Genomic DNA, 12,965 nt, shown 5'->3' with positions numbered 1-12,965 from the left:
ATTATATTTCTAAAGCAAATGCACAAGACTGCTCTTCAAAAGAATATGGTACCAGAAAAATGGTAGCATAGGACCTAAAAAGTGAATCTGTGACATGAAATGAATATCCAAGCTCTTCAATTGGCTTGAAGCTCTTCCCTAGCTGTATGTATTAGAAACCTTGGTTTCCACCAGCACTCATATGTCTTGAGGCTGTAGTAAAGCTTTGCCTGACAGGTAAATAAAGAAATACGGCTTGGAGTAGCCTTCTGGATGATTTATTAGTCCTTGATTGTTATTACAACATAAAGTAAAACTTCGTGTGAAACTAATTTCCTTTCTTACACATAAATTTGGCTTTTGCTTCTGGTGCCATGGATGTAAACCCCAGAGATGAGAACAAGCAGACTCTTGCTCTGTCAGGGCTCTGTGTGTCCTAAAGGAGCCTTCACTGTGCTCCTCACTCTTGCACTGGGAATGCCACTACTCCCTCCTCTCTAATACTAGATGCAACATTTTTACTGTCCCCTTCAGCTCCTTTCTGGACTCCTGCCATCTTCCTGGTTGTCTTCATGGACTGAGAATTTTTGATTTTAGCAGAGTGCACACAGATACTTACCTTTGCCTTAGGCAGGATATGTTCCTTGTGCCTTTTTCTGTTTTTTATTCTTAGCTATTTTCTTGTGGGGGCAGGGTATAAGATATTAATACTCACTAAAAAAAAATCAGTTGTGATGATCTTCTTCTGAAAAGCATTCACAATTCAAGAAATCTCATGAAAAATGTTATGTGCTGTACAGATATTTCATGTTTAAGTTTGTTTGTTTGTTTGTTGGGAAATTTTGTGGAAAATACCAGTTCTGTTAAATTTAGGTTGGCAGATTGATACTGAAGCAATGTTCAGTTTTCTTTGCCTCTTTTGGTGTAGCTTTTGATATGACTATTGGAACAAAAAAATTCACATCTTGTCTTACTCGTGCTTATTTAGGCTAATTACATGAAGCTAAGAGCAAATCTATTTCATTGCACTTTTAATTGTAATAGTTCTCCTATTTAATATCTATGGCTAGTACTTTGCTGATAGTTTTTCCGTCTTCAGCTTTTCTTGAATTTTTACTATCAACAGAACTGAACATAACTCTGGGTTTTAACTAGTTTTAAAGTTATATTCATGGGTATAATTTGTCGCATTAAAAAAAGCTAGAGCCTTAGAGACTGAGGGAAAACACCTTTCTGCCTCTTTCCCAGACTCCAGATACCACTCCTTCCTGTTCCTAGCCTTCACTCCCCTGATTATCACCACCCATGCAGGTAACAGTCCATTCAGTGAAGTGATGGATAATGTAGGAGGCTGGGGTGAGGACACAGTGGTTTCCTTCTGTTGTTCCTTCTTTTTCACTCTTTTCTTCCACTGCTCCTTCTGGCTAACTCATTTCCTCTGTTCTGTTGTGGGTTACCCACAGTCCTTGCAGGGTGCACTTTCTCGCTCATGGGCTCCTGCATTGACCAGAGTCCTGGAGTGTTAGCAAGTGTGCCATGGAGCATCTCTTACCACTTTGGCCTTCTTGTCTCTCTCTTTGGTGTTCTAAGAGGTGCTACAAACTCCTTCAGCCCTCTCCGTTGTGTCCTGCAGTGGGTCCAGCATGATCCAGCTAGAACTTCTGTATGTGTCTCAGCCCAACCTCCAAACTCTATCCCCTGCAACCAGCCCCACTTAAAAAAACCTTGCTTTTTATATCCAATACACTTGAACATGAGAATATTGTGGGAGGGAATGCCAAAGCCTGATAAAGTCAAGGTAATTGCCACCCACTGTTCTTCTCTTGTGCACAAAACTAATGATTTTATCCTAGAAGGTGGTGGAGTTGGTCAGGCATGATTTGCCCTTGGTCAGTCTGTGTGTTACAAATCACCTTTTTCTCATTGAATTTCTAGTTTTATGTTCATTTATCTTTCTATCACTTTTTCCTTTTTATTTATTTATTTTTTCACCTTCTTTACTTTTATCCTCAGGTTTGGGGCAGAAGGCTGTCATTGTCGTGTAACATCCTTATTTAGATTGTTTTCTTTATATGTACTTTAGTTCAAAACATAACAATGTTTACTTGAAATTTCATACTTGTATGTTCTATATATAGAATGAAAACAATATAAAACCTGACAATATAAGATTTAAACTGAGAAATTCCCAAATGAATTTACAATCTACTTTATGTTTTTCAGCTTTACTTCAAGTAACAATTTCACTTAGCAAAGTTGAACTCAGTGTGGGTGAATCCAAGTTCTTCACATGCACAGGTATGTACAATAAAGTACAATTTTCATTTGTAGATATATAATTTTTGTTAAATTTTGAAATTTTTATGTATTTGTCACTGCAGTAGTTGTTTCACAATATTAACATATGGTTGTATATTCACATTGACTTGGCAAATACCAGAACTTCACTGGCTTCACATTTCCAGTCTAGGATCTCTTCATTTCACACACTGAATCAGTGTGAATTCCCTATATCAGTACAGGTGGTTTATATCTGTTAGGATGATTTTGTACCTAAAATATTGTCACTTATTTAAACTAAGGAATCAAATCCTCTCCAACCCAATGCCACAGCCAAAGAGATTTTTTCTGGTGAGGCAGTAATCAGTCAGAAGGAGAAGAATTTGCATTTGCAGCTGATTGATATGGATCCTTGATGCTGCTGAGTTGAGATCTTCCATTGACAGTGACACATGGCCTGGCTACACTGACAGTGCAATTGCCTGATGACTTGATCTGTTGACCCAGTCACTGCTGGACAGCCTGTTTCTTTCCTATAAGACTTTATAATTTTCTGTGGTTTTTTTCCTCTCTTGAGATCCTTGAGCTGCTATTTACCCTGTCTCAACGATTGTACATCTGCCTGCAGTTTCATCCTGCTTATCTTTCTTACAACTTGCATAATTTAGCAATTAGCTGACATTATAGAATCACAGAATCACTTAGATGGAAAAGACCTCCAAGACTGTCAAGTCAAGTCAACTAGAGCATGGCACTGAGTGTCACATCCAGTTGTTCCTTGAACACCTCCAGGGTGATTCCACCATGTCCCTGGGTAACCAGTGCTTGACAGCCCTTTCCATGAAAAAAATTCTTCCTGAATTTTGCTTAAATTCCTGATGCTGCACAGACCATGCTGTGGGGAGGCATATGCGTTGCACGATGTCCTTCCAAGAGTCTAAATTTGGGTCGGTTTTGGTTTTGTTTGCAGCCATCGGTGAGCCTGAGAACATAGATTGGTACAACCCACAGGGAGAGAAGATTGTGTCTAGCCAGAGGGTGGTTGTTCAGAAGGAAGGTGTTCGGTCACGTCTCACCATTTACAACGCGAACGTGGAAGATGCTGGCATATACCGGTGCCAAGCAACAGATGCTAAAGGACAGACTCAAGAGGCTACTGTAGTTCTGGAGATTTATCGTAAGTAAAATGCTATCAATTAACAAATAAAAGGCTGTGTTTCAAAAGCCACTAGCATAGTGAAAGTAAAGCCTCTCAAAATATCATCCCAGGGTTGAACTTTATCTTCCAAATAATTGCATCTCCTAGAGTTTAGGCAGACATTATAACAAAGATTTGAATTAAATGGAGGGCCTCTTCTAAGTATTGTAGATTGATTTTTTCATGTATTTTAAAATGTCATCTTATAAGGTGCACTGTATGCCCCTCAAAGAAATGAGAAAATAGGAGGAAAAAAAATGATCAGTATAATTCATATTAAAAGTGTGTGTACAGTTTACAGATTTCACAATCTTACAAATATGTGCATAAACAAAAGTGCAGGAAGTGCAATATATGGCATTTACAATTGGGGTTTTTACTGAATTGTTATTTTAATCTCTGTCTTTTGCTATTCTTGGCCTTATGAAAGAGTTTTGAGATAAAGCAGTGAAGCTTAGTGTGATAAGTAACCAAAATGGATTTCAATTGCAAGCAACTACTTGAGGAGTATATTTGAAAAATAAATACATTCTATTGTAGTATGAGATTCTCTGAGAGATTTGAGTAGGTTGTTTTTCTCAGAGTTGAATAACTACATTGTATTGCATTCTTTAGATCAATCAAAATTGCCTAAAAACTGTGCATTAAACAAGCACAGTGAATATGTAAGACAAAGTCTTTGTTGGTGAAAGGATGGGATATATAGCAGCAACCCTTCAGCTGGGTTAGGATCTAATTTCACTGGAGAACAGGTTTTTTAAATGTGAAAAAATTACGATAGACAAAAAATACTGTGTTTAATGGTAAAGCACTGCTGCTGAGAGGTACAGATAACTCAGATAGCAAAAGACACACCGTTTTTAAAAAATCTTCTGACAAAAGGGTGGTAGCAGTTAGAAGCGATTGCATGATGGCTTGAGACCTCAAAAATTAAAGGATTTCAATTTTTCAGGAATTCATTTGTATGCATAAAACTGCCAGTTACTCCATTAGCAGAATGCTGAGAAAGGTAGAAGTCTTTAGAAGCATTTGCATGTGTTAATTTTAATAATTCTGAGGTCAGAGAAACCTAAACACCTACACTAGAAATGTCAAGGTTTATAGGAACAGATATGTAAAATCTCCTTATTCATATTTGTGATGTAAGAAAAAAGCAGGATCACTTGTTAATAGTCTTAGGGCCTAGTTCTTAGGACTCTCACATGTCTGTGAGGGGTTTTGTTTCTGACTTCATTCAAAAATGTATGAGAAATGTAACAACAAGACTGTGCTCCCTCTGCTGTTGGTAATGTGAGGGTTATTTGAGCCTACACTCATATCAATACAAAAAACAAAACAAAAACAAAACCAGGGGTGAAGCTGCATCTCCGGCGTAAGCTCCCCAGAGTTTACTCTGAAATGTAACTGGCCATCTGTGATCTGAGATATTGTTTATTCTCTGTGAAAAAAGTCATTCCAGATTTTTTTTGTGTGTGTGTGTGTGTGTGTGTGCGTGTGTGTGCGTGTGTTAGTCAACTGCATTAGATCTTCTGTGAGATCATGGATTAACACCACCTTGGACTTCTGGAAATACTGAGTTTATTCGACACGTGGAAGATCAAATATCATTTGGTTATTTGAGCTTGGAAAAATTAAAAGCCTCAGCAGATCTAAAACAATCTTGTTAGTTCCTAAAAATAATGCTACAATTTCTTATGACCTAATAATCATATAGACCTAATAGTTTCTCACTGGCTTTTTAATCTTGTGTTTTACTCAGCTGCTGTTTTTCTCAGTGAGGCAAAAATTCTACTTTTCTAGTGAAAATTTTCCAAATTTTAATGGTTTTTATGGAAGTTTTGATAGAAATAAAAACATTGAGGTTCTCATTCAATAACTGAATAATGAGGAATAAATATCACAAGAGAGTAAATAAGCTACCAACATGAATATATAAACTTCTCAGACCTAAAGTTTAAAAACTGTGTTTTGGAACATTGAAAGCAATGAAAATATGTTTATAAAACCTGCAGAATGTATGTAAATAAACAAAATTTTGCATAATACAAAAAGACTGTAACGTAGTTTTTTTCAGGCAAAGTATAAGTCCAGGACCATTTAAGTCTTATGTAGGAAAATTATATTATGGGAATAATTCTGTATTATCACAATGAGAAGATTTAGTAGTAGTATATATCTTATTTGCTGTTGCATGTCATTTTAATGCTAAGTTAAGTGTAAGGCTCTTACTGTATTCTTTTTCTTTTTCTTTCCTTTTCAGAAAAGCTCACTTTTCGGGACATAGTATCTCCACAGGAGTTCAGGCAGGGAGAAGATGCAGAAGTTGTTTGCCGTGTTACAAGTTCTCCTGCTCCTGTTGTCAGCTGGTTGTATCGGAATGAGGAAGTCACAGCTACTGCTGACAGTTAGTATTTTGGTAACTCTCTAAGTTATACATTCCAATTAATATTAAAACGTTCTTTTAAAACAGGACTAATCACATTTTAGTGGGGGGATTTTGATTAGCCCATCAGCTTAAATGTAATTTAACCAGGTTCTGTGATCTGCAGAGAATCCATATACAATGGCTTCCCCCATGAGTCTTTTTTCCCAATCCTGAATTTTTTCTAGCTGTAACATGAGTATTAAATGCCCAAAAGATTGCTGGGAGCTCCCTGACAGGTTCTTTTCCTGGTGTGCCTTGCCTGAACACCTTTAAAACACACAGAAGTGAACTTCACTGCACACCAAGCTGTGATACTGATACTACACAGCACTGACCTTGGGATACTTGCCCAGTTGCTCAGAGAATTCCAGATGGAGAGGAATTTTGCTTTATTGTGAGAGTTTGCTTTTATAAGGGTAAATTACCCTCTGAGTTACAAATAACTGGGATATAAGTAATCTGCTGAGGCTGGACTGATAAAGCATGGATTAAGATAAACTTCACCTTCCCCACGTGAAAGTTCTAAGTCACTAGAGAAGCAATTAATTAGACAAACAGGGTTTTTTTTACTTTATATGGGCTTATAATAGAGGTGAAAAACAGCATGCCCACTGTCTTACAGTTAAGAAATTTTTTCATGCTTTCTGAAATAAATATTACTCTGTTTTGTATTATAATTCCAGTTTCAAAATCTACAGTGGAAGATCAAATTCTCTCTTATTTTGAAAAATAAGTTAAGGCAGATTTCTCGTGAGCCAGGCTCTAGATCATATTGGGCAGGCTATTGCAATCCAGTCCTGCTGCTTCCTCAGTGTAGCATAGTCTCATTTCATTTTCAGTTCAAATCAGTAGCTTGTGCAGTTCTAATTCCAGCGCTGGAGATGTGGTGCCATTGCCCTGCACAATTTTTATCAATGGCACAGTAAACTTCTTGTACGCTCATGGGAGTATCTACTGCTGTATCCATTTTCTTCAATGAAAATTGAAAAGTTATCCAGCCAACGTTTAGTTTTTGTTTCCTGATACTAAGTGAAGCCTCATTTTTTCAGTATTTTATAGAAATGGAGATCACCTCCAGCCCTGTCGTTCATCTCACATATTGCATGTCTATGGTAAAAAAAAAGGCTTACCAATGCTTAAAGGCTTAATGAGGGGCTGAATCTCACCTTTTCAAAACCTTTGGAGGCCTGTTCTGTGTAGATAACTGTGTAGGAGCAGAACAGGAAAAGATACTGTTTTTTGCATGTGGTAGTGTATGAAATGACATTAATATTCAAGCATGACTTTAACAAACTAGACATAATTAGCATAAATGTGTTGATGATGCTAATGTCCAGTAAACTTCTATCAGGTGAAGCAGGATTTTTTTTTTTCATTTCTCTCTTCATTTTATGCTAGAATTCTTGCTACTGGTACAGAAGTCATGTTTGCTAGTTAAAACTGAAAGCTGCTAAATCTCATCATCCTTCAGTATTGAAAGGTGCAAAATAGAGCAGGAACAACAGTTGAATAAAAGAGGTTCAGGTTGTTCAAAGCACACACATTCAGTGAATTGCAGGAAGTCATTCTCCTCAGAAGAATGCATTAATATTGACTAGTTTTGGTGGGTTTACCTTGGAGAGCTCCCAGGGACCCACCCAGCCTCTTTGTCACTTACCCTTCTCAAGAGGCTGACCTTGCCTGGACACCAGGTGTCACCAAAGCTGCTCAATCACCTCCTCTGCAACTGGACAGGGGAGGGAAAATGTAATAACAGGCTCATGGATGGAGATAAGGACAGGGAGAAGTCACTTTCCAATTGCCATCATGGGCAAACCAGACTTGACTTCAGGAAAACCTAATTACCAACATAATCAGAGTAGGATTGTGGGAAATAAAAATCTTAAATTGCAACTTTCCCTCACACCTTCTTTCTTCTTGGGCTTAACGTGACTGCAAACATTGTCTCTGCTGCTCCTTCCTCCTCAGGGCAGGACTCTTCACACTCTTCTCCTGCCCCAGTGTGGGGACAGCTCCATGAACTTCAGCAATCTTTCAAAAGCCTCTCCAGTATGGTCCCCCAGGGGTTCACAGCTCCTGCTGTGAACAGTAGCCTGTTCCAGCACAGGTTTTCTCCAGGATCAGAGCCTCTTTCAGGCATCCACCTGGTCAGACCAGGTCATCCAGGGGCTGCAGGTGCATCTCTGCTCCCTTGTGGATCTGATGCCTCCCTGTGACCTGCACCATGGTCTGCACCACGTCCTGCCAGGGAGTCTCTGCTCTGACACCTCCTTTTCTTCCTGCTTCACTGACCTGGGTGTCTGCAGGGTGGCTCTGCTCACCTCTCCTCACTCCTCCCCTGGCTGCTGTTGCACAGTAACTTTTCCTTTTCTCAGTCTGTTATCCCGGAGGTGCTGCCACTGTTGCTGATGGCCTTGGCCAGTGGCAGCTCCTTCTTACAGCCTGGTGGCAATGCCTCTCAGAGACTTGGTGAAACTTCTAGAAGCTTCTCAAAGAAGCCATTTCTGTATCCCCACAGACCAAAACTCTTGCCAAAAAACCTAAATGCAACAAGATTGTGGGAGAATATGAGACGGAAAGTATGTTGATTAAGATGGGGAAAATGCTCACCAGCATTAGCAAAATGGATTTGATGGAGGGGAAAATTAATTGAATTTATTGCCAGTTAAATAGTGTTGAATGGTGAAACACAAAGACTGAATTAAAGCAATATCTCCCCTCTCCTTTTTCCCAGACTCAACTTTACTGTTTTGATTGCTGATTCCTCTCCCTCTCCCCCGCCAAGGAATGCAGGGAGATTGGGGAATGGGGTCTGTGGTCAGTCTGTGACAGTTCCAGTGTGGATCCTTTCTCTGGTTGCAGTTGTTCAGGATGAATTTGCTGCAGCATGGGGTCTTCCATGGATCCAGTCTTCTCCTGCAGATTATCATTTTGCTGCTGCATGTGCAGGAAAGTGTGTGCATGGCTTTCAGAGCCTGATTTTACAGTGTCCTTCAGCTCCTCAAAATGTCTATTGAATTTCAGTTTATGCTGGCCTTTGCAGAAGATAGAGTGCTTTCCTTTTTTGGCTTATGTCTTTGTACCCATTTCTGTGAAGTGTTAGAGGGTAGTGAAATATATCATTGACCAAGAGTGAATGAAGAAAGGAACAGGAGGAGGGAAGGAGGGCAAGCAAGCTGCAAATCATTAAACATTGGGCTGTAGGATGGGCACAAATACTGATAGTCTAGATAGAGAGGGAAACAGCATTTTGTTGCTTATTTTATTATATATTGCTCAATTTAATTTTTGAGAGTTTTTTTTTTCTATTTAATCTTTTTGTCATTCTGTGTAAGTGCTCATGAGTATTCCGCTCATTTTGCAATAAATTGTAATTTAAAAATGGTTGATTACTCAGTGGAGTAAGTAGGAAATTATGGACAGAAAATCCAGATTGAATTCTAGGAAATTCAATGCATTTTGGAATAAAGAACCCCCAAATTTCTCAGCCTACATTTTCCTTTTAAATGTATAAATGTTTTGTGAATGAGCATTCAGATTGTACAGAGCAAGTACTTATTCATTTAAGTTAGTATGCCTCATGTTGTGTTGATTTACTTGATTTATGCCACTTGATCTCTTGTTTTTCTTTCTAGATCGATTTGCAGTATTAGCAAACAATAATCTCCAAATTCTTAACATCAATAAAAGTGATGAAGGAGTATACAGATGTGAAGGAAGAGTGGAAGCAAGAGGAGAAATTGACTTTCGGGACATAATTGTTATTGTGAATGGTAAGGAGTAAAGTTGGTGAATTGACTTCTTGCTTTATTTGATTTTTATGGCCTATTTTAACATATATCAACTTCTAAAAAACTCTTATTAAATTGGTTAATATAATTGTCATGCCTGTTTAGTATTGGTTTCCTATAAATGTAATTGCTTACTATTGAAAAAAAATCTACTATACTGTATAAATAGAATTAATTACATTTCATAATATCGGTAAATATAAAAGTGTAAGCATGGATCATTATTATTCATTATTTACAGAACAATAATTATTTCAAGACTTGAATTTCAGATTAAAGTAGATCAGTTCAGTGGTATTTTTCAGTATTTTGTCATTTACTCTTAAAAATACACTTGATTTTTCATAATTATTCACCTTCACTGTGTTAATGTACTTAAGAGCTGTCCCAAAAGTCACAGATACATTTTATTAACAGTCTTAGTTACAGATATTTTCAAATTTTATTTTTGTGAGGAATAAAATACATGAGGAGTTACCTCAAAATTAGCATTATACATTTTATTAGTTTATAATAAACCTCTAAGAAGGAAAATTAATGAATTGAGACAAGATGGAGCATTTAACTCAACCTCTCTTAAACTCTGCATTGACCTGTTGAAAGATAACTATCTCTTCATATATTGCCTGGAAAGGACACCATTCATAAAGGGCATTTTTTATCTCTGCAGTCTGTTTAATGTCAGCCTTTCAGTGAAATTCTTCCACAGTGTGTCTTAGGTTCATAGCTTTAAATGCTTTGCCCTTGACTGGTCCTTCTCAGCAAACCCCAGTTTACATAATTCATTATGTAAGGTGAATTCACAGCTGGTTCCAGCAGGAAGAGCAGATTCTGGCACAGGTATTTCTTAGTCCACGTTTTCAAGCAGCAGCATCTGAGGCAGAATTCTCTAGATTGCTGTAGGTGGTATATTCTGGTGCTGCATTACCACGACTCCTGGTTATGCACAATTCCAACAGTGCATCTGGTAGCATTTCAAATGCTGGATGAGATTTTCTTTTGCTGCTATTTATGTACAGGGATATTAATCCACCTTCTGATTACCTTTCACTTCTATCTGGTATTTATATGCAGTTGAGCTGAGAAAGTCTGTATTTAACCTAAATGCATTGGGTTGCAAACCTGACTTTCACATCATTTATTGATGAATTATAAAAACAAATTTGGTCCTTTGTACATTTATTATGACTTTAGGCAAGAATGTTAACACTCATCTCTAAACTTTGTCTTGGGAGGAGAAAGAGCTGCCAAATAAGTGATTATGACATGGTTGGTCATGTAGAGTGACATCAATTAAGAGCTATTTCCTGCTTCATTTAGACTAATGAATAGGTTTGCGTACATAAAGTTGAATGGATAAAACTTGATCCAAAATAGCTTTTAGAGTAATATTAAAATTCAGAAAGAAAGAAAAATTGTCGTGTTTTTTTGGTGAAAAGGAAAGCCTATAAATGAACTGGATTCAAAAAAAGAAAAGAAAAAAAAAACAAAAAAGAAAGAAAAGAAGGATCAGTCTAGAGGCCTCCAAAAGCTACATGGCTATATTTCCACTGCAGCTCCTTTTCCAAAAGAGAAATAAGAAATGATACTTACTTTGGAGGATAATCTAAGCTTGTGATAAAAAGAAAATATTATCATGAAAGTATTTGTATGTAAAAGTTACTCAAATTTAAAGCTTTACTGCTTATTTACTCATCTTGTAATAGTCACTGTAGAATCTATTGGAATGTGCAGTGGAATGATCTACACTAACTATATTTCTGTAATAAGAATCACAAAAGGGTGAATTGGAAGGGACTCACAAGGAGCATTGAGTCCAATGAAAAAGTTGTCCTGTTTTCAACTTTCAGGATAGCAGTATGTGAGGTCTCCAAAGCAGGATAAACAGTAGCAAAAGAACTTAGGGGTGCTTCATGAAAGCACACCATGTTAATTATAGTAGTTGGTTTTTTAAATTAAAGTTTACATATGAACAGTTTGCAAATTTACTCAAAAATAATTAAAAGCAAATCTTGGAAAAAAGTTTGATATCAGGGTAATGTCTAATGTATGGAAATCATTGGAGGGTTGTAATGGTAAGAAATTGACAGATGGATTATCTCTTAGAAATCTAATGTTTCTATTTCTTTTTTATTTGCAACACTAAAATTTTTGTAGCATTTATTTTCTAGTCATATTTACAGTGAGGTCTGAATGTCAGGATTTTCTGTGGTAACAAATGGTTGACAAAGAAGAGAATGAAAGAACTCAAGTCCTCTTGTGAACAGAAATTCCTTCCACTTGTTCTTTTGTCTCTCTTTATTTTTCCCTACTCCTTTTTTTCTTTCTTTTTAATTATTTTTCCCTAATGTACTATTTAGATTTATTTTTTACTCTCTGAGAACCTCCATAAATTAAATAGTCATCCTGATCTCAATGAAATTAATGAAAGAGAACTGTTTACACAGTAATATGCAACTGAGTTTTGTCACTCTGCTTCAAGTATTTAATGGGAAAGATCTACCAACATATCTTCATTTCTCTTTTCCTCTTGTAGCTTTACACTTTAGAACCTATGTACATACAAGATTAAAAAAAAACCAAAAAAAAAACCCCACAAAAACCCACACAAAAACAAAAAAGCAACAACAAAAAAACCCCCACAGTCCTGTAGTTCTTAGTGGTGAACAGTAAAGAACCTGCTATTTCTGGCAAAGAACTATCTCCTCATGATCTCAACCATATTTTGAGGTCTAGACACTAGAATGCACTGCAAAATACCTAAAATGCATTAAAAGCTTTCTAAGTAGTGTTGTAGGGTTTTTTTGGGTTTTTGTTTTTTTGTTTTTTTGTTTTTTTTTTTTTGTTTTTTTTTTTTTTTGTTGGAGATGGATAAACTCCTGTTGCACAGAGGAAGGGTTTTGTATGCTGAGTAATGGCCCATGCAATTTCAGGCAGGAAAGAAGTGGTCTGTGAAACACTATAAAACACACCATTAAAAAGTGTGAAAAGTACATAACAACACACAATTACTGATCATTGATAATTCTAGTTCATGATTTTATATTAATTTGATATATTTAAGATTCAGAAGGGAAAAGGCTTCTGAACTATTTGGTAGAAAGCCACAACAGTTGGTTTTCAAGAGTGGGTGAGAAAATCTGATGGTGTGCAATGGAACACCAAAAGCAAGTTAATTGGGGTTGCCTGTTTCATCTTTTTGCTAGTGAAGAGTAAAGATAAAAAGGATAAATGAATCACTGTCATCTCACAGGATGTTCTTGCTAGCTGACCTCTATTTTGGGAAGCTCTA

At 36.9% G+C, this 12,965-nt stretch overlaps 1 protein-coding gene across 2 annotated transcripts in view; it reads left to right on the top strand.

The window, feature by feature from the left end:
• Positions 1-1,125: 1,125 nt before the first annotated feature.
• Positions 1,126-12,965, top strand: part of NCAM2 (neural cell adhesion molecule 2) — a 136,936-nt gene continuing 125,096 nt past the window's right edge. For both annotated transcript variants that reach the window (XM_063393880.1, XM_063393881.1), the window contains exons 1-4: positions 1,126-2,277; positions 3,230-3,436; positions 5,718-5,861; positions 9,518-9,655. In XM_063393880.1, the coding sequence (XP_063249950.1) occupies positions 2,172-2,277; positions 3,230-3,436; positions 5,718-5,861; positions 9,518-9,655 (595 nt within the window). In that variant the 5' untranslated portion in view covers positions 1,126-2,171. The remainder of the gene's footprint in view (positions 2,278-3,229; positions 3,437-5,717; positions 5,862-9,517; positions 9,656-12,965) is intronic.

Source organism: Prinia subflava, chromosome 3 (assembly GCF_021018805.1).
Source record: "Prinia subflava isolate CZ2003 ecotype Zambia chromosome 3, Cam_Psub_1.2, whole genome shotgun sequence".
NCBI classification, from domain to species: Eukaryota; Metazoa; Chordata; class Aves; order Passeriformes; family Cisticolidae; genus Prinia; species Prinia subflava.
Note: the sequence above shows the minus strand (reverse complement) of the source record. Positions and strands in the feature narration are given on the sequence as shown.